Source organism: Episyrphus balteatus, chromosome 3 (genome assembly GCF_945859705.1).
Source record: "Episyrphus balteatus chromosome 3, idEpiBalt1.1, whole genome shotgun sequence".
In the NCBI taxonomy this organism is placed as follows: domain Eukaryota; kingdom Metazoa; phylum Arthropoda; class Insecta; order Diptera; family Syrphidae; genus Episyrphus; species Episyrphus balteatus.
Window position 1 is genome coordinate 74878702 of NC_079136.1, and position 23151 is coordinate 74901852.

General features: G+C 33.2%; 1 protein-coding gene across 1 annotated transcript; it reads left to right on the forward strand.

Annotated features, from left to right (window-relative positions):
- Positions 1–310: 310 nt before the first annotated feature.
- On the forward strand, positions 311–22893 carry LOC129916881 (histone-lysine N-methyltransferase trithorax). The gene is made up of 10 exons (XM_055997074.1): positions 311–1069; positions 4323–4374; positions 4594–5103; positions 5276–5476; positions 7070–7258; positions 8740–13649; positions 15835–18173; positions 18284–18414; positions 22297–22472; positions 22544–22893. Exons 1-10 carry the CDS (start codon positions 731–733, stop codon positions 22715–22717), a joined length of 9021 nt encoding a protein of 3006 aa, XP_055853049.1. The 5' UTR covers positions 311–730; the 3' UTR covers positions 22718–22893.
- Positions 22894–23151: the final 258 nt, after the last annotated feature.

The window sequence follows — 23151 nt, forward strand, 5'->3', positions numbered from 1 at the left end:
CCGTCCAACAATCAAAAAATCAAAATTTTTTGAAAACCATCCGGCAAACCGGACAGGCAGTCGGATGGGTGTTCACATTATCAAATCAGCATCAGATCAGACCAAATGGCGGCGACCGGACAGACCGGTAAGTTAGTCAATGTGAACCCCCCTATTAGTATAAAATATTGTTATAAAAATCACAAACACATGCAAAAAAAAAACGTCAAATCACTCCACCTGTCAAATTCGGAGTCATTGCTCCAATATTTTTGGAAAACGCCAAAGAAATGCGTAGTCGAGTTGAAATCTTCATTCAAATTCTTAACTCGATCTCTCAATTCTACATGAAAACGTAGTATATAAGCGCAATACCAATATATATGCAGCAGTTTTACTTTTGGAATATAATAGCAAGAACAAGATGGCACTAAACATAATATACAACAATTACTACTAGCAATGAGATAAAACCTTAAAAATTGCTTAACATTATACCAATAAAAAACCGTGTTTGTTTATTTATGTGTTTTAACTGTTTCGTTTGTTTTATATTTATAAATGAATAAATTTTATTTATACTTCAAAATGCAGTCCTCTCGAATTAAGTTTGTTTTTTTGAGCGCGTGTTTTATTTACAATTTTATCTCTAATATATAAAAACAAAAAACAAAGTGAACTTGTTTTTTAATAAAGATGGACATTCCTCGACTATCTGTAATAAATGTTTTAAAATGTAAAGAAAAATAAAATGGGAAGATCTAAGTTCCCAGGAAAGCCGAGCAAGTCGGTAATGAAGGATCGAATTCGTGTACTAAACAACAGCGAAAGCGATTCAATAATAAACGCAAAAAGAAACATTGAAGGCTGCACTTCATGTTGTAGTAATAATAAAAGTTGTAATTCTGCTGATTCTAATATCAATTCGAAGAATAATAAAACGCAATTTGTTAAAAATCTGCATCCGGAAAATGGCAATATTCAAGTCAAATTGGATCAGGGCTGTACCAGCTCTTCAATATATTCAACACAAACTAAAAATCATAATATCTTTGACGATAGTGATGACAAAATCAAACACATTAAAAAGGTATAAAAACAAAAGTTATGTATGTATTATTATTTGGTAATTTCTTAGCTATTCTTCTCTGCTTTTATAAATTGCTATATTTTGTTCGTCTTGAAATTTTCTAAATATTGAATATTTGTATTGGAAGAGCAACAGTTTTGAACCTTGGGAAAATACTGCGACATTAATATCCATGTACAGAAGTCAGTTTTTTTTAGTCAAATAAGTGAATGTTATTGCCTTTTTTAACTTCTTTTAGACTTTTTGAAATTGTAGTACACCGTGTCAGTCCGATGGACTATTACGCCAGAGGTCTGGGTTCGATTCCCAGCCTCCAACACCTAAAAATAGAAAGTTTTTTTTCAGTGATACAGCCTCTTGCAAGGAATTGAGAAAGCCTCCAAGACTAATATTGTCATAAAATTGTCCATCTCTGCTTAGCTTAGTCATTTCCATTCTTGCAAATTAGTCACAGGCTTACAAGAATGGTTGAGAGGTGTTAGTCATTCGTTCCTTCATGGGTGTCGCATGTTTGACATGTCGTTGCACAAAAATTTAAAAAAATCTTTTTGAAATGGATGTAGATTTAACATTTTTGAAAATTTTCACTTTAATGTGTCATTTTACAAGTTATAGGCCCCTCTATTCACTGCTTCGATCCCAATCCTTCATCTGTTGCCTTGAAGCTTTAACTGTCATGTCGTTGCATGAGTTTTCTTTGAAGCTATTTTTCTTAAAACTACAATGATGCAGATTCGTGGTTTTGACTTTGTGCCCACGACATCACATAGGAGTATTTTCATCAAAAATCTGGCCAAAATTATTTTTCGTGGTTATTGTTATTATTTCTGTTTAAAATAAATATTTCTACAAGAAAATACAATATAAACCCAGTTTTTGTTATTTTTATTTTTTGGTCAAAAGCTCATAAATTTGAGTAATGGCCTACCTCCGCCTGTCGACAAAATTTTTCTCAAATTTTGTTCAACATTCCTAGTACGCAATTATCAGTTTTTTTCTTTTTACCCCAACCTAATTTAAGATCACCCAAAATAAAATACAGTAATAACAGCAGTAAGTTCAATTTAAAAATAAAAAACATTGCATAAAGTACGGAGGATTTTCTATCAGAAAGTGAAAACTAATTGTCCTTTGTCCCTCAATTCTCTAAAGTGCTCGTAAGAGCAACCAATTTTTGTTGCATTGGTTTAGTGATATATAAACTAACTCATAAGTTTCAATTCATCGCAGATTAACGGGGTGTACTAAAACAAAATCATTAAATTTGATAACAAATAATAACTTAACAAAAACAAAAAACTAAGTGCAGCATATTGACCCATGTTGCACCCACTTTGCCAAACTTTTTGATGTCAATTTTGATTTTCAGAAAATCGACTTTTGACCAGTTTTTTATTGCAAATACTCCTATGTGCGATATGTCTTACCTGTAGCACGCAATCAAATACCTATAAAAATGCCTTTACCTTGATGTTTTAAAAAATAGGGCTATTTTCTTCAATATTGCTCAACTTGAAGCAAACTCTTAAGTTGGCGAACTTGAGAGTTGACATCATTTCAAGAGTTGAAAAACCTGTTTCTTCACTATTTTTTCTCAACTCTGGAGTTTAAAAAATAAAAGTTGGCCCACTTTCAGTTCAAAAAATTTCCCATGAATACTTGTAACATTTAATAGATATAAAATGTCTGTTTCACACACACACTCGTATTGCGATTCTCAAATATCAATTCATAAATACTTATCAATTGATATATCAAAATAGAATGAGTGAGTGAACGTACCCACACAATTCTTATGGGAATATCTACAATGCGCATATGCGTGATTCGCAAGCTTTCGTTTAGCATAGGCTCTCCATTGTAACGTAGATGAAATTTTTGCATTAAGTTCGCAACACTTGTTAACTCTTGACAAAGAGTTATCTGCCTCTAAAGAAGTTTTTCATTGCAATAAATCCCATCTATTACATTTTTTTCATAAAAAGTTACCATTTTTCATGGAATGCCCCATGCATTTTACGTTTTAAAACTTTTATTGGCACATCATTTTGTTTATTTTGAATCCATTACGCTGTGAACGTCGTAGTTTTCTAACTAGAATACCACAACATGAGTGTTTCCCAAATCGTTCGCTTTGAGTCAAACGTTCGACTCACGATTCATAATAGGGCCCTAAATTTCTCACAATGTAATGAAAACAACATAGATGCAAGGAGGATGTTAGAATTAATTTAGTTTTCACTTAGTAAAAAGATTGATAAACAAAGTGTGGATTAAAGAAAAACTATATTCTTCATCCTATCACCCACCTGATACTTTTTCGTCAATTCATGAAAAAAAAAAAAAATGGAAAATTGACAAACTTGGAAATATAATAGCCTGTTTTCACTGCATCCCAAATGAGATAATTTCGTAAATTACATAGGTAGGTCAGTTCAAATTTCAAATTAATTTTTTTTCTATACGATTTGAAATTCGACATGAGATAATTTGCAAAATTATCTCATTTGGACTCGAGTGAAAACAGGCTATAAAATAGTTTTTCTGAAGAATTAAGATTTTTGAGTTATGCCGGACGAAGCAGTTTGTTCGCTTTTGGAATAAGCGCTTGCGAGCTCATGCTTATTATAGTTCTGCTTTGGCTTAAGACTTCCTAATTTATTCAAATTAGGTTATTTCGAGCTATTTTTCATAGGAGAGAGCGCCTTCGATAAAGTAAACACTATCCCCACTAATCAACAAAACCAAAAACGTACTCACGGCTTACAAGCCCAAAATGACACTCGGCAATCTTTCACAAAATTAAAAAAAAAAAAAAAAAAAACAAGCCAGAAAAAGACAACGCCACAGATGTGATGCAATTTGTGCTATATTGGCACCACAAAACAATTTCTCCGCCAGCGCATGCCTAACCATGGGATGACAATGTCTTTTACTTTGACTTGCCATTTAGGACGTTTTAAAAGCTGGGGTAAGTACTCGGTTGTCCATCTCTCCCACATGCGATCATAAAGGTTTAAAGCGATTCGTCATTGCTTAAACAAACGTTTGCAGTTTGATGCGAAGTTTGCGTTAACACAAAGAAAGTGATTCTTCGTTAATGGGCCATGATCTTTTAACGACATATGATGAGACGTTCCCAAGAATCAGTTATTAAAAAATCAGTTATTTCAATGATAGCTTGTATAACTTGTACCTAAAGAAGCTTCATTAAATTAAAGAAACTACATATTATATTTTTTTTTTATTTCAGAACTGTTCGATTGAACTGGAACAAAACCAGGATGAAACGGAGTCCATCACAAGTAATTAATATATTTCCGTCGGCTTAAAATGAAAACAATCTAAATGTATTTTTAATTTTTTGCGATTGAAAAAAAAAATTTCATGTTGGCCGTATTAGCTTAAAATAAATGTTTCTCATATAAATCAATCGCAATATTATCAAATCACACTAGAAAGTTTTCACGCTAAGTCGAAGACTTACTTACCTCATTGATATTAATGATTTTTTTTTTATTCAGAACTTAATCACGAAAAGTTTAAACCGAACCCATTATGTACTTCAGACAAAAATCTAAAAAAGAAAACTGTAACATTCAAAAATATTCTCGAAACAAGTGATGATACTTTAACATTTAAAAGTATTCATAATCCTTTGAATAGAGGTCCATTAGTTTCAATAATGAAGAAAAACTGCATGAAATCACATCATTATATGCCACGAAATGATAAAATTGTTCGTCCTTCCCGACTCACGAAGATTCTTAAAAATAATGCTAACATTGATAAAACTAAGTTTTTGAGCTTCCGTTCAGTTAGTTTGCCAATTAAATCATTTGAATGTTCTGACGAACAGGATGATAATTACAATTCGGCATGCAAACTATTTCTTCCGGAAGAAGGAACAAATAACAAGTTGAAGGACCAAAATCAAAATATTAAACCCTTTGAAAAAATCACCAGTGACAACCAATCTTCGAAATTGCTGGACAAATGGAAAATGCAGAATTTAGTACCAGACGAAATTCAAGGTAATTGTTTCTTAAACTTTTAATTTTTTGTGATTTCTTGTATGCGCTGTTATTTTTCTTTTGAAATACATATTTTTGTTTTGCTTATTTTAACAAAACCTTTAAATTTTCAAAAAAATTTGCAAATATTTTTTTACAATTATTCTTTTCGTTTATACTACTTAATTTTTAGATGAGAGTGCCGCAAATCAACCACAACCCTCAAAGCGAAAGGATGGCTTGACACATAGTCAAATCATTTTGAGGCAACCTCGTTTACTTCTTGAAACTCAAGATGACATTTTGCAAAATGATAAGCATGATGATAAGCATGATGATAAGCAAGATGTATTGAACGATGTCAACGATCCAACTTTTCCATCCATAAAAATTGGTAAGTACTATATAACCAGACATGTTGAAATTTAGACAAAATTAAGGAATACAAAACAAGGTTGGAAATTGTTATACAATAAAGTACTCCTTTATATTAAGAAAATTAAACTTCTGTGAAGGATTTGTAGTTTTGAATCTAAACTTTTGATACGCACATTGTCCCGTCATTAATCAAAGAATACTACTTAGTAGTACATAATTCTTGTGTACATTCTAAGAATTGTTCTACAGTAGGGGTCGAAATTTGGTAAAAATCAACTTTTTGTTTTCAGCGCTATTTCTAAAAATGCCAATAATAACACAGCCACAAAAAAAAAAAGTTCTGACCTAGAGGTGCGACTATGTTAATCATGTTTTTTTGGGTCACTGAAACCGAATCCGAAGTCCATTTTGCCCCATTACGTCAGGTTTTCCTGATAACTTCAAAAAATGCCACAGCCACACAAAATGTTTAAATTATATGTTTTTGAGGTCGCTGAAAAAAAGATTTGAAGTCTATTTGGCCCTATAACGTCAGGTTTTCGAGATAACCTCAAAAAAGATTTTTGAGTCAGGTTGTCTGTGAACTCGTCATCTTTTGAACATTTTTTTTGTGGTAATCTCGAAAATCTGACGTGATAGTGCAAAATAGACTTCAGTTCTGGTTTCAGATACCTGAAAACATATTAAACAAAATTTTGTGTGGTTGTGACATTTTTTGAGGTTATCTCGAAAACCTGAAGTGAACGCGCAAAATGGACTTCGGATTCGTTTTCAGAACTTTTTTTTGTGTGGCTGTGTTTGTTGTCTTTGCTGACTATTTTATAAATAATGAAGAATTTTGTTACCTTCAGTTTTTTTTACTTTTCTTCTGAAAACTTAACCAAGAGCTTTAATTTGAAAGAATTATTTTGGAATGTAGGTCCTTGAACTACAAGTACAAGTACGTGCGACCCACTTTCTTCTTCAAAATTACAAGTGGATATAACCCTTTAAGAACTGTGCACAAGAGATCGTTACGAATTAAAATTTCGTCGTACGAACAATTTGTTTTTCTCATGTTTTTCTTATTTTAGAAATTATATTTTTTTTTTTTTTTTGAAAAACTTAAACCTTAGTTAGCTTGCTATTATTTAATCCAGTTTTCGTAAAAAAAAAAATACATAAAATTTCATTTGTTCGTTCATTCGCACATTCGTTGGTCGCTCTCATGTGTCCAGTGCTTTAACCTTCTCCGTGCAGAACTACCCTTGAACGTTTGGCATGCGTACTATGAGATTTTTTCGAGGTTTTTAATTTGCATTGATTCGATTGAGTTTTGAAGAAAAGCGCATGTTTCCAAGCAGTCCACTCTTGCTACAACCTTTTCGTTTTTGGTAGAAGGTGCGTGGCAGTGTGAAGTGATTCGGTATCGTCCTTAGCACCACTTTCTAAAGATACAGTTAATAGGGGATTCGTTGCAAAAATATGCACCGTATTGCAACAAAAGAATGTTTTGTTTTCAACCATAGCTTAAAATACAATCCAATAAATATAAAAAAAACTCTATTTAAGTACCTATAACTTAACCTTTTTAAATAAATTTATATTAAATGAAATAACTTACTTACAGGTAACAAAAACTCAATTTGTGGAGTTTGTAGCACAACGGTGAATCACAAACATATTCAACAGAGTCGAAAATACGGCATAACTGCATGTGAATTTTGCAGAACCTTTATTTCTAAAATAAGTAAAAGGACGATTACAGCATCCCCTAATTCATCAAAAACTTTCAAAATTCAATGCATTAAAAAAGGAGGTAAGTTATTTTGTAAATGTCTGATATATATTTGTTGGCAATGTCTGGTACCTACGTCGCATATAATATTTTGTGTGTGCTTAAAATCCAAATCTAATTTATTAATCGGTTTAGGGAATATTAGAACCTTCAAATGCCAAAAGAAATTTTAAAATCGGTCAAAGGACTCGACTGATACAGCTAGTCAAAATTTCCTTATTTTAAAAATCAAAGAATTAAATTTTTTTTTATTCAAATTTTCAGAGAGTTGGTGTAATACATTTTTATATGAGCTTCTAAAGGAGATTATTCTTATAACAATTACATTATGAGCCATTTTTATTTCAATTGCAAAATTTAAAGATTTTCGGAAAGCTGACTCAAGCTACAAAATTTCCCATGAATTTACATTTTTTTTGTAGTACATATTTAAAAATGCAAGTGCTGGTAAAAACATTATTTTAACGTTTACAAATTCTTGTTTACATAATAATACAATTTTGGGGTCCTCCAGTCATTTTTTTAAGTAATTTTATTGAAATTTGTAAACAAATAAAAATACCTTAAAAATAAAAAAAAAATTAATTTCAAGACAAGATTCTGAAACACCCTGTCAACCAATTTTCTTGAAACTCATGATATTCATAGCTGTATGTTTTTTGTTTATTTAATTTAAAGAACTATTAAGGCTTGGCCACGAAATAAAAAGAAAGGTAGGCCTAAAAACTCCTGGTACAAGCAAATGCAAAAACACCAGCATTCACTTGGCCTTAGAAATGGAACAATACAAAACCGGGAGGCTTGCCGCCGATTTCTGAGGTCAACCCGGCGAACCCCACAGGCGGATCACTAGTGTGAAGCAGATACGTGGGATAGTTATGATCCCCTCGACATCGAGATCATAACAGCGCCGAAAAAAAGGAAGAAGAAGATTAAGGCTTGCCCACATTGAAGGGTACATGCGGGAGCGGTACGGGTACTTGTATGAACAAAATTCCAAACTGACACATCAACGTTCAGATGTGGATTTTTTTTCATACAATTACCCGTACCCCTACCGCATGTACCCTTCGGTGTGGCCAAGCCTTTATTAAAATATCTCCCGTTATAAATTTTGCAACGAAAAATGAAAATTTGGCCAACTTTACGTCGATGAAAAAGTAATATTAAAATCAAAGTAAGACCTATAGTATATGAACGAAGAAGATCAAATTAATTTAAAAATGATAAAAAGAAGAAATTATAAAACAAGCAGTTTTGGCAAAAAGCCTAGACTCAACAATTTCAAAAAAATTGTTGTTTTTTTAATTTTCTCTATTTTAACATCGATTTTAGCATATGTATACTGGAACTAGAACATGTTAATTTTGATACAAAAATTCAATTCAAAAATAGACATCGAAAAATTCGAACCACAAAATTTTTATTTCATTATTTTGTTTTTGTTATTTATTACGTACAAAACTTTGTACTTAAAATTAACTTTTTTTTTTAAATTTCAGGTGAATGTTCAATAACATCATTATCAAGACAAAATACGAGGAGTTTTAAAAAAATCTACGACGAAAGATGTTCCGCATGTTGGTTAAAAAAATGTCTTCAATCATTCCATTTTCCTTCTGGACATAAATTACGTCTAAGTTCTTTATTAATGGAAACTCAAAACATGGACATCCATTCTATAAATAAATCTCAAGAAGCATTACATTTAAAAACTGCAGTTGATTTGTTAAGTGAAAAATGTAATAATGATTCTCAAGCTAATTTATTCAACACAAAACGGAATGTTGCAGTTAAAGAAAATAAAGAACATTCTACACAACATCAAGAACAAAGTGCTGCGTTGGGTAAAGAAGCTCTTCGAAGCTTTGTTAAAGATAGTCTATCATTTGAATTATTTCCCAAAACTGCTGGTACTGAAAATGGAGGAAATACTACTAGACTTTTAAATAAAAATGCACATCAAATTTCGAATAAAAGTATAGAACTACCAGAATGTTCCATTGCCGCCGCTTCATTAGATTATCCTAAAAGGCAAAAAATTGCATTCAAAGGACCAAGAGTCAAACATGTTTGCAGGAGTGCTTCGATTGCATTAGGTCAACAAATGGCAACATTTTCAAATGACGATGATGAATCTTTGCAATTAATGCAGTCAAAATCGGAATTAGATAACAGTTCAATTGAAAACTTTCTTAATGGAAACTTTTTGTTTACGAAAAACGACCAAAGATTATTTTCTGAACAAACAGCAGCTAAAGAAGCAAAACAAGAAGTGCAAATGCAATTTGAAAAAGCAGTTACTAATTGTGCTGACATTGATGATGAAGATGCTTCCAAGAAATCTGTGGATATTGGACCCACGTTAACAGATTCCTTGAAAGTTGAAGAGGGAAATCAAAACAGAGATGATGATAAAATTATCTCAAACACAATTAAAAATAATCATCAGAATTTATCCAATAAGTTTTCTGGAAGTACAAATGTATCAAAACCAACACCAATTCGAAATAAACGTCCAGCGCCGAAAAAACATTCAAATGTTCGGCAGGTCGATAATAAATCGAAAATGATTTCGATTGATTTTTGGGATACATACGTTCCAGCTGAAGTTAACCAAACTGGTTTTGGTTTAATATTAACTGAGCCTTTGTCCGTTTTTGCCCTATGTTTTTTGTGTGGTAGTGTGGATTTAAATAATTTATTATTTTGTGTATGCTGTTGTGAGCCTTATCACAGTTATTGCATTCAAGAAACTTATAATAATAACGATGCAGAATTGTTTGATAATAAAGATTCAACATTTTCAAATTATTTCAATTGGATGTGTCCCCGCTGCACAGTGTGTGACACTTGCAATATGTCGTCAGGTGCTAAAATTAAATGTCAAAAATGTAAAAAAAACTATCACAACACATGCATGGGAACATCAAAAGGACTCCTTGGCGCCGATCGTCCTCTCATATGTCGAAGCTGTCTTAAATGTCAGTTTTGTTCAACTACAAAAGTTTCAAAATATGTTGGCAATCAACCAACATGCTTTCAATGTTTTATACAAAGATGTTCCGTTAGTACCTGTTCGATTTGTCAGAAATGTGTTGGTAGTGTTTTAGATTTAATTATTCTAGAATGTGGTGTTTGTAATGAATTCATACATGCAAAATGTGAAGGTCTAACTGAAGAACAAACTAATTTATTAAGCAGTATTGCGGGCGATATAAAATTTGTATGTAACAAATGTTCTCTCTCTAATGACACATCTAAAGCACTAGCGAAACAATGGAGAGAAGCTGTATGCAAAGAGCTTAGATCTAGATTACTTCAAGTATTAAAATTATTGAGCAAAAGTCGTGTAGCTGATATTCTTAAAGTTTCAATGAAACACAATTGCCTTTGTGGTTTTGACAAAACTATGACAAAGTTTCATCACATAAATGAAGATTCTCTTAAGTACAAATTTAATAATATTACCGGTCAGTCGTCAAAGTGTTTATGTTCGAAAAATAATAATAATATCCTTAAACCATCAGACGACAATTCGCTTAGCTTACTTGATATTAAGAAAAAGATTGTCAATGAAGAATATGTATCATTGTTTGATTTCAATGCAGATATGAGTGATGTGATTATACCATTAAAAAATGATGAGCTACTTTTGACTTACAAAGAGATTATAAGCGAAAAATTCTCATGGTTTCAAAATGAAACAAAAACCTGTACAGATGCCCTAGAAGAAGATATGTTTGATTCATGTAGTTATTCTTTCCAACAGGAAAATGATAACATAACAGAAGATCAAAGCTTATCATCACTATCAACAAAATTGCCATTACCAATGCCTGAAGAAAAAATATTCTCTGCATTAAAGCAGCAAAATATAGATAAGAGAATATGTATATTTTGCCAACAAAATGGCGATGGCGAAATGTTACAAGAATCACGACTTTTATACTATGGCTTTGATTCTTGGGTTCATGTTAATTGTGCCTTGTGGTCCATGGATGTGTATGAAGAATTTGACGGTTCGTTACAAAATGTCCATACTGCATTTAGTAAAGGAAAAATAATAAGATGTGTGGTTTGTAAAAATTATGGAGCAACAATTAAGTGCAATGTTAAGACATGTTCGAATTATTATCATTTTCAATGTGCTAGAAAAAATCAATGTACATTTGAAAATGAATCATCAATGTGTTGTTCAATTCACAGCAGCACAGACTCGAAGAGCTTAACAGATAATCCTATAACTGAACGTTTAAGTGCATCACGGCCATTGCATATTGAGTGCAATAAACCACATAAAAAGTATGTTGATCCTATAAAAGTCCAGTTTATGATTGGTTCGCTTTGTGTGATACAGCTTGGAAATGTATATATACCATATTCCGATACACCAGAAGCTATTATTCCAATAAATTTTATTTGCACACGATTATATTGGTCGAGCAAAGAACCATGGAAAGTTATCAAATATCGAGTTAGAACATCAATCCAGAATAGCTCTGTAACATTGAATCGAGAACAAGATAGAAACTTTACTGTTGATCATTCGAAAACTAAACGTTTAGTCGAAAAGGACTTATCGCATATATCTTATTGGCATAGTACATTAATTCGGGATAGTAGTAATGTCGTTGAAAAATCTTTAAACATTGAACATAGTTATTTAAATAATTTAAGATTTTCAAAGAATAACGTTGATTTTCGAAATGAAACTAATTTTTTGGATACATTTAATGAAGAAGAACCACAAAATAATTCCGATTTGTTGCCACCTGAAATTGAAGAGGCTATTTTCGAAGACTTGCCAAATGATATTCTTGATGGAATTTCTATGTTGGATATTTTTCCCAAATTAATGATACACGAAGATTTAGATGGCACTGATGGAAAACAAGATAAAATTGATCCGTCCATAGATTGTTTTAGCTCTAACATTAAACAAAATTTAAAATCGTTTACTCAAAAACGTGAACTTCAGCGCAGTAATTCCGAAGTATTCTTAAGAAATGTTGATGGATATAGAAGTCAACAGAGATCATCAAGTGTAACATGGGGTTGTTTGAATGACAATAAATATGGCTTTAAAAAAGAACTGTCTGATTTAAATCTTAGTGAATCAAAGGGATCTATTTTAAATTGCCTAAAGTTTGAAGAAAAATTCATCGGAGATAAGAAGAATTCATCAAAGGCATCAGAAGAAAATGCAAATATCACACAATTCAAGAAAGAAAAAATTAAATTAGTGCAATTAGATGGGGCGAATGATCATTTTACAGATAATTTAAACGTGCTAAGTGCACAAGATGCAAATTCAAAAAATCCCGTCAAATGTTATCGGTGCCATTGTACATACAGAAATTTTGAATCTTTTCAAAGGCATTTCGTAAACTGTGAACAAATGTTTACCAGTGAAAGTGAAACTGATACATCGTCCCGTTCACCGGATACGGAAACTTCTACAATAGTTGTTAAAGATGAATTCGATCAAAATCCATTTTTTAGAAAGCAAATTGTATCAACAAACGGAAAATCAACGACAACGACCCATTTAAGTAATTTCTCAGCCCAATCAATTTTTCCACAAAGTATTAATATAGATAAACCGGGTTGCAGCACCAATGTAGGCGATATGAATTTTAATACTCTGAGTAGTAGCATTGGAACTAAGCAAAAAGTCAACAAACCCTTTATTAAAAATTCACCAATAAAATCTGAAAACTGTAATTTTGTTGCAAAAAATACAGACGAGACGGATGTTTCTCAAAATAAAATCAGTAAAAATTCAAGCATTTCACAAGATAACAAGAACGACTATCGGCACCTACTTAACCAAAGCTTAATGTTTAATGATCAGAGTAATCCTCAAAAGATACAACAACAAGAAAACCAACATCAATTTGTAATCATTCAACAAGCTGCTGCAGGAAATAGCCAGCCAATGTATTTACATCACGTATCGAATGCATCATCAAATATACCACAAAATATATTTCCAGTTGTATTGTCAAATAATCAAGGGCAATATGCATCAGTTCCAACTTATACAAATTCACTTGTGCAAGCGGCACCTATTTGGAATTCTGATTGCAATGTTATTTTGTCGCCACAAGTACAAATGTTGCCTATGCCATCATTGCAATTACCTACTCAATCTCCACATTTAGTTAGTTCCTTTAGCCTTCCACAAGTCCTACAACTTGGATCAAATCCAATGTTATTAGGAGGAACATCTACAATGGATTTATTACCGAATCCCAATCAATTGCTTTTAGCAGCAGCACCTCAGCCTATGTTTTATGGTCTCGAAACTATTGTACAAAATACAGTTATGTCATCACAGCAATTTGTTTCTACAGCAATACAGGGTGTATTGAGCCAGAATGCAAGTTTTTCTGCTACAACAACCCAGGTAAATATTTATATTATATTATGTTATTTATATTATCTACTTCATCTACTATCATCTACTTATGAGTAGTTAACCAGCTCCAAAAGAACAGGACTGTTAAACAGAAATTAAAACGGTTTGAAATGAAAAATACCTCACTGAACAGCGAAAGTACTTCTCCTTTTCGAATTGTCAGCTTTCTGACCAGGGGGTTGTTTCTCGACAAGCTACATCAACTATTAGCTACATTTACTTAATCGATGACCCTAAAAACCAATAGAAAAGCTTCATTTAATATTGGGAAATATTGTTTGTGGTCGCAATAATTCAAAAATTTAACTGTGAGGTCCGATTGGACAGAGATATTGAAGTTGTCATTGATGTAGCTGATGTAGTTGGTGTAGCTCAAAGAGAAATGGCCCCAGGTCTATGTCGTTGTAAAGCCCGTTTAGCTTGGTTTTGTAGTTCCTCCTCCACTCTTCGCCGATGCAAACTGGACCGAACATTATCCGAATAATCTTTCTCTCAAAGCAACCCCAAAGGTTTTCATCTGCCCTGGTTAGTGTCAATGCCTCCCCCCATACATCACGCACGGGATGATTAAACATTAAAGTTTTGTAAAAGGCTTCTTTGTTTCAAAATTTGCGATGTTGAGAAGACTTATGCCTCTGTAGTTGGCCCAATTCAGAGCGTCTGCCTTCTTGTACTATGACGAGTTTCCATTCATTGGCCATACTTTCTTCCGACCATATATTACAGGTGAGTTGCTGTATGCTCTTGACCATATAATTTCCAGCTCTTTTAAACAGTGCAGTAGGACATCCGTACCAGCTCTTTATGCGATTTGAATCTCGAGATCGCTGTTTTCACATCTTATAGGTCGTCATCATCATCCAAGAAGAATAGATTGTTCTGCCTTCGAAATTGTGGGCATCTACACCGTTTAGCAAATTGGAAAAGTGGTCTTTCCAAATAATCAGCACCGTCTGTATATATTCCCGTTTTCATCACGGCATCTAATTTGGACTGTTATTCTTCTTTAGATTTTTTCACAATTTTATAGAATTATCTTATTTTACCCTCGACCTATTATTTTGCGTAATGATTATGACATTTGGCCCTGCTGCAAAGTCGATCAGGCTGACTAACTGTGCAGTGTGCAGGCTATGCTTTCCCAGCGTTGAACCAAAGATGTCCTCTTTTCCTATCTTGGCGTTAAACTCGCCAAAAATAATCTTGACGTGACATTTGGGCACTAATCATGTCATAAGTCTCCTCTAGAAGACTATAGAATGCTTCCTTGGTTTGGCCATCCTTCTTCTCTGTTGGGGCATGGGCACAGATCAGGGTAATGTTTAAAATTTTTGTTCGGATTGTGACCTGGCGCTCGCTTATAAACTTAAAGCGTATGACTTTTTCCACTTATCACAAAGCCGCACCCAAGCAACCTCTGTTTCTGTTCCTTTTAAGAACTTTGCGGAGTATTGTAGATATCGCAATTTTTCATCTACCGTATGCCATCGCACTTCATGGATGTCTGTGATGTCTGTTTAACTATCCAGGTTATTCAATCATTGTTTTGGGTGCACGTGACCTGTTTAAGGTCCGGACATTCCACGTGCGGATCCAAAATTCGAAGGTTGTCAACATTTGGATCTTCGATATCCACGGCTTGTAGTTAGTTCATAACTAGGAAGTTACATCTTCGTCGCGCAGTTATTCCAGCGGCAGGAGCCCCCACCCTTTAATGACTGCAAGAATGAGAGGTTGGCACAGCTCTTGTGCTCTGAATATGTCTGAGAGGCTCATATAATGTGTTCACCTGTTCACCAATTAGTTTGGCCTAACTGGAACGGGTGACGCTACCGTTGATTCTAAAAAAAAAAGAATTCTTCCGCTACCGTCATTTGTTGAAAAGGCCTTGTTGATAAAGTAATTAGTAGCAACAGCCTACTCCGTTTCGATCTGTCAAACATTGGAGGCCCTTCTGCGAAAACAAGTTTCGCGATAGTATGGCTCAAAGCTTTACAGTACCCATGGAGGAACTTCTTCTTGAATAATTTTAAATGAAAAACTAAAATTATGGAGTGACCTCTAGCGAGTAATTGCAGTAGGATATTATTACAAGTTTGAGATTAAAATTTTCATTAATGCATTATTGTTGTTGTGTTATTTTTCAACCATTTTTTTTATTCATTAATTTCAGGTATTCAAGTCCAGTAAATTTGAGCCTGTAAGCGATACATCTACAAGTTATGTTGTTTTAAATAATGTTGATGGAAGTGCAATAGTGGTCCCACAGTCTAACATGTTGCCAGGATTGTTAAATACAAATTGTTCCAATGACTTTCAAATTGGTTACAATCCAAATTACGGGAATTTAAATAACCCACATTCACAGACAATTATTCAACAATCAGAACCAAACAATATCTTTCCTCTGATACAAACAACATTTCCTGAAATTATTAATACTGCAGTTGAAATACCAACAAATGAACTTCAAGAAACTATTAGTTTTCCCACAAAACAACAGACCGTTCAATCAGCTGCAGGAGTCAAAAACAGTGTACACTCAAAAAACGAAAACATGTTATGTCAAACTTGGCTGCAGAATAGTTCTACACTTTGCTCAATGAAAAGACCATACACTGATAATGCGAGTATATCATCGACAATAACAAATTGCGTCAATGATCATAATGCTTCCAGTAAAGTTTCTGAATTACAAAATACATCATCCCCAGATATAAATGAAACAACATTAAAACAAAAAGTGCAAGTTGCACCTAAAAATATAAAAAGAAAAAATACTAATTCAATTCCTATTTCAAAAATGGGCTTAACAAAAGTTATGTATAAAAATGCTCTTCAAAATGATTTAAAATTAAAACAAGATGTTATGTTGGAAAGTCCAAATAACAAAACAGAGAGATCTTATGAATTACTGAACGAACCAACTACAAAAGATGATTCAGTTCCTTTCGCATCAAAAATTAATTACATAAATGCTCCTGTGAAGAGCGAGTTAAACTATTCTACAGATCTAATGGAAATTCCTGATGCTAGTAAACCATCAGATACATATGATATGCCCACAAGTATTGCAAACCGCATAGAAAACAGAAAACCAATTAATTTAAGTTTAACAAAACTTCCATTTACAACATCATTCGGAAGTACATTACATAATGTGCCTACTAACGTAGTTGTACCTATTATGCAAGCAAAACATAGCAAGAGCACAACATCTCGACCAACAAACCGAGTGCTTCCAATGCAATCGATACATAATAAATACGAAACATCACAGCCTAAAATTTCTCAACAAACTAAATGTTCGACAAACAAAAATGTTCAGAGATTGGCGGCAGCTCCGCTTGATGCTGAGTTTTTCAAAATTATTGCAACTCCTAAAAAAGAAGAATTTGATGGCGTTAATTCAATGAAAGATGTTCCAGAAGCTGTTAAGAGTGTTGATATAATAGATTCCTCGGAAAACACACCGACCCTAGTCCACACTTTGGATGCAACTAAAATCATGGAGCAAAAAACTATGAGTTTTACGACAGAACCTAATGAAAGTGTCCTTGACATCGAAAACCCTCTGGAAAGTGAAAATGTTGTTGACAGTAAGAAATCTATCAGCACACACTCCGACAGTTCCAGTCTTGAAAATTTAGAAAATCAAAATTCCTTACAAACAGACAAGACTAGCGATATTTATAGCCCTTTAAGGGAGACAGTTCCAATCAAGAATGATTTTTCAGTCAAAAACGAAAATTTCGAAATGGAAGCAGGCAATACAAATCTTTTGTTAGTAGAAGAAGAAAACAATAAAAATCAATCCATTTCAATTTCGAAAAGTATAGATGTCTCTAATATAAATTTGATTAAATCAAATGATCCAGAAGATGATGATTTTCGAAATGAAATTGAGAATGTTGATAAAACTTTTAAAGTTACTGAAATACCAGAAATCAAAATGCCTTTACAATTCGAAGCTGATCAACAACAAACAACAAGCACGACGGCGACGTTTTCTTCGAAGAAACCAAATTCAATCGAAAGTATAAAAAAAACTAGTGAACCCTGCTTAATTTATGAAATTCAAAGTGAAGATGGATTTAGTTATAAATCACAGTCTATAGCTGATGTTTGGGAAAAAGTTTTTGAAGCTGTTCAAATTGCCCGCCGAGCGCATGGTTTACCTTCATATCCAATTGGAACTTTTGCTGATATTTGTGGGGTGCAAATATTAGGATTGAAAACTAATGCTCTCAAATATCTAATTGAACAATTGCCTGGAACAGAAAAATGTCAAAGATATACACCCAAGTACCATGCAAATGATTCTCCTAATGTAGGCAAAGTTTCTACTACGACATGTGAAGTCGATATGGATGCAAATAAATTTGGAGCAGCACGATGTGAGCCATTTGCTAAAAGATCACCATATGATATGTTTAGTTGGCTGGCGTCAAGACATCGAAAGCAACCGAAGCAAATTTTTGTACAACCTTCTGATAATGAGTTAATTGCCAGGTATGTATTTTTCTAGGGGTTGGTAACCCCCCCTAAATGGGGGAATTAGCTAGGTATTTCAAAACTAAACACTATTTAAATGAGTGTACGTTTTTACTTTGTATTTTCAGGAGATGTACTGCAAATCTACCAATGGCTATGAAATATCGAACATTAAAAGAAACATGCAAACTAAATGTTGGGGTATTTCGGTCTTTAATACATGGGCGTGGCTTGTTTTGTATAAAAGATATGGAAGCGAGTAAGTTGATATTTATATAAATATGTATTACATTTAAACTCAAGCATTCACAAAAAAATAGAAATAGATTCTTCTTGAATAAAAGTTGTCCTTCTCCTTACACTCCCTCCTCTTCTCCCCTCTCTCTCGCCTTATACCTTCTCATCTTCTCTAGTTACTTCCTGTATCGGAGTATCCTGTAGTTTGCCATTTTTACACAAACGTCCATTTGAGGTATGTCTCTTACACTCTTTTCATTTCCATACTTACGCCTCATATCTCATCACTATCCACACCACATTTTCCGCTCCCATACCTTCTGAAATTTCCTTCTTCCAATCCCCCATGCTTCCTTCATTACCACTACTGCTTTTTTTACTGTGTCCCCTATGTGTGCCTCCTGACCTAAATACTTTTTGAACACATAACCAAGTATTTAAATTCTTTCACTTCTTGTATCCTTTTGCCATTCCATCTCCAGTCTAGTATTGTGTTGCTCACGCTTTTTTTTCCTGAATCTTATCACTTTCGTCTTTCCAACGTTTACTTCCAGCTTTTTCCTTTCGAAGTAGTTCTCCAGTCTTCTTAGCATACTTTGCACCTCTTCTTCATTTTTTGACATTATCACCAAATCATCTACATATGCCAGTGAGCATATTACGCATACTTAGCCAAAAGTGTTAGACTTTTCACGCATACTTAGCCAAAAGCGTACGACACAGCTTGTTAGCAAACCAGTATGACGTCAGAAGTTTCCCATTTCCTTCTGTGTATCTCTGCTCCACGCTACCTCTATCATTTTTCCACTCAATATTTTCACGCCCCATTTGGGATACGTACTATCTTTTCGCAAAGCTTTTCCTTCTTTGATTTATTTTTTGATCTTTGATCAATTTTCCAGATCTGGATTTTTCGGCAGATTTACCCCTCTTTTACTAACACCACTCTGAACCATTGTTGACATCCATCAGTTTGACAAGTTTTTTTGTTTATAATAATTTGTTTCGGTTTCAAGAAAGAATTAAAATTGTTTTGAATTCAAATGGAAGCAATTTTAAGTGAATTAATTTATTCGTCCAGCTCATCTTCGAATAAAAAAATCAACGTTGGAATCAATATTTTTGATAACTGCGATTGCTTCCTAGTTCACAGACATAAATACACAATCAATCTGAAAACGTATTCGCTTTGCAACGAAAAAAATCAATTTATAGATCAAAATATAAATTTACCAAACGAAAACCCCATTACTCTACCTTTCACCTCTCCAATCGTCTTTTTCTTTTTTCTGTCTCTGTTAATATTTCCCTCATTTTATTTTGGGTTTGGAAGTAACCGTGGCCGAAGGCAGTCGCAGCTCTTGGAGCTAGTAAAAGTTTAACGTAAAGTTATATTATCTGGACGAGTTACTAATGGGTCTGTGGGATTTCCCCAACCCATTCGTATGTCCAACAAACACGTGTGACTTATAAGCCAACACCAGCAATAGATAATTAGCCACAGCTAATTAATTCAAATAGTGATGGAGATCCGGACGAGTCACTTACGGGTCTGCGGGATGCCCCAACCCGTTTGTGTGTCCTGCAAAGAACGTGCGACTTAGAAGTCGACATAAATCATCTACAGCAACAGACAATTACTACGTTTCCACCTACCCTGAATCCGAGATTTGGCTAGTGACTAGGATGGATAATTACATCGCCATAAAACAGGGAAACTAGTATGTATAAAAAGTTAAACTGTGCTAACAGTACAACATAACACACCACAACAGTAAATAGCGGCATTTCATCGCACGCTATATCCTATCCATACAAGTAAGCGGTACGAATCATAACGGCGCATCAAAACACCTGATGCTAAAACTGAAAGCAGTATACACAACCAACGTGGTTGCAACGTAAAGAATCTTCTCAAAGACAAGTGTCTTATCAGTGTAAATCATTTTGTTTTGCTTTAAAGAAAAAACAAAAATCATATTCATGCATTCAATGTAACTTCCATTTATTTTTTTTTTCATTTGCCTACAATATATAAATATTATTTTGTCTAAATAATACATGAAAAAAAAATCTGTCTGTGTGTAATAATCGTAAATGTATACCTATCTAATACATGCAATTTATAAATCTTATAGAGCTTTCTCGCTCTAAAAGTCTATTAAATTTGTCTCGTCACATTTTACAAGAAAAAGTAATGTACAGAGCTCTCGCTCTTATATTCTATAAATAGAATATTTATATATTTATATGTATATAATTTTTAACCAAAGGCATTGTAGTTTAGTTTTTTTTTTTTTATTTAGTTTTAAGTTTTTGTATATATGTAAATTTATTACGTTGCAACCATAAGCCAACAATGTAACAGATAACGACAAAACGTCACAGCAAAAGCATACAAACGCTTATGAGCAAAAGCAGTCCAACCATATATTTAGTTTTATATAAATACTGACCGCCACGAGGCTTTACAAAAAAAATACTCGAAAAAGAAGGCAATACTTTATAGCCACTTTAGTACAATAAAAGCTATTGTTAGAATAAGATATAAAATGTAACCTAACTTTGAAGACTCAATAAAATTCAATTCAATTCAAATTCTCATTTTATTTTCGCTAATGGCTTCTTTAATTTCTCTTATCATCTCCTCCTGCTCTGCTTTTCTGATACTTCTCCCCCACCTTCTAGTCTCACGCCTCGTATTTTATTCTGGAATAGGGAAGTTCGAACATTTGTCCTTGTCTTCTCTTTCTTTTTACAGTTACCATTTTGACGTTTTAAACTCGGCGAAAACCAAAACAAACCAGCAAAAACAAACCAACAAAACAAAAAAAGCAAAAAGTACAGCAAGAAATATATTTTAAATTCCGCAATTTTTTCGATTTTTAGACACTAAATTAAGTTATAGTAGAACGTTATTACCAAAAAAACACTTGAAATCGATTTGTATGAGTTTTTTTTTTACAAAAAACAGTTCTTTAAAATTGCGCTCGTCCTTGAAAAATTTGGTTTGTTTTGGTCTTCACCCGGTTTAGGAGATATTTTTTTTTATTTTCTTTTGTTCGTTTGGTACTGACAGATGAGCGAAATTCCGAATTCCCGTTTCAACTCTTCCGACCACCTTCTCGTTTTTGTTCTTTTGATTTCTTTTAATTTCACTCTCTTTTCCTCTTTTCCATTGTTTTATCGTGATCACCAAAGAATGATCATCCGAATCTTCTCTATCAATTACTTCCATCCTTTCAATCATCCTTCTTGTATTCTCCTCGCCCAAGACAAAATCTATTACTGTCTCCCACTTCCTCCTGTATGCGTGAAATCCCTTTCCTCATACCCTTCTATGTTCCTATTCAAAATTTCTCACCCTAATTCTCCTATCATCAGTGTAAGCTTCTTTCTTTCGGCGTTCACTTTTTTGTCATTCGACCTTCTTCCACTTCCTCGTTTATACCCCTTTGACAGTTTTATTTTCCATTTTTTTTCCAATTCTTTTCCTTCATTCCCGTTTCTAGCATGACTACAACATCCCATTCTTGTATCCTTTCCCAGAACTCTTTTTCTTTATTTGCTAGCTCAGCCACATTCCAAAAGCCTATATTCCTCTATCCTCTGACTCTTCTCTACGTGTTTCCTCTCGTTCTCCCGCCATACATTTTTTGGCTATGTTTGTTCTACGATTTATTCTCCCCCTCTGTTTTTTTTGTCATTCCTTCTTTCATTTTTACTTTCATTCCTACTTTCATTCCTACTTTCATTCCTACTTTCATTCCCTCCCTACCCATCATATTTCTGGGCAAATAAAATTTAGCAAACAACTCCCATGACTCGTAACGATTACAGCAAAAGCGTTTAAAACTTCATGGTCAACTCTTTTAAAATTATATTTCTTGCCTTCTAATTTCAGGTGAAATGGTTATTGAGTATGCCGGGGAACTCATCAGATCTACTTTGGCAGATAAAAGGGAGAGATTTTACGACAATAAAGGAATCGGGTGCTACATGTTTAAAATTGACGAACATTTTGTAGTTGATGCTACAATGAGAGGCAATGCCGCTCGTTTTATAAACCACTCATGCGAGGTTACTTAAAATTATTTTTTATATATAAATTATATTATATGACATTTTTTTCTTTTTTTGAAAATTTTTAGCCAAACTGTTACTCAAAAGTAGTGGATATTCTTGGACATAAACATATCATAATATTTTCTCTGAGGCGCATAGTGAAAGGAGAAGAATTAACATACGACTATAAATTTCCTTTTGAAGATGTAAAAATCCATTGCTATTGTGCATCCAAAAAATGTAGAAAATACTTGAACTAAGTATTCTAGATAAGAAAGTTAGTTATAAACTTAAACTTAGAAGCTAATTAATTTCCGTTAATGTGGTTTTAGTATGTTAGTAAAAAAGAAAAAAAAAATCGAAATTTAAAGTATTCAAATTTTGTTAATTGACTGTAAAATAAAGAACCTTCTTATTCATTGTAATTTAAATATTATAGATTCCCTTTTTTTTTCTTAAAAATAAAAAAATTAAGTGGAAGTATGCTTTCTATGAGGCATTGAGAGTAATATAGGCGTAACCCTCATTTTCTTGTTATTGAATTTATGCACTTTTATAAGGAAAAATGAAAATTTTCTTTTTATACAGGGCGTTGATAAAGCTTCCTCTTAATTTTTAATTCAAGACAAAATGCAGTTTTGAGCAATAAATTCAGTAAAAACCAAAAGAGAGTTACACTTGTATTATTCTCAGT

What these genes read in the sequence shown, in the direction of transcription:
- LOC129916881 (XM_055997074.1), top strand. Translation starts at nt 731, where the DNA reads ATGGGAAGATCTAAGTTCCCAGGAAAGCCGAGCAAGTCGGTAATGAAG. An exon ending in AAATCAAACACATTAAAAAG is followed by an intron (nt 1,070 to 4,322) that starts GTATAAAAACAA and finishes TTTTTATTTCAG; the next exon opens with AACTGTTCGATTGAACTGGA. An exon ending in GATAATGAGTTAATTGCCAG is followed by an intron (nt 18,174 to 18,283) that starts GTATGTATTTTT and finishes TTGTATTTTCAG; the next exon opens with GAGATGTACTGCAAATCTAC.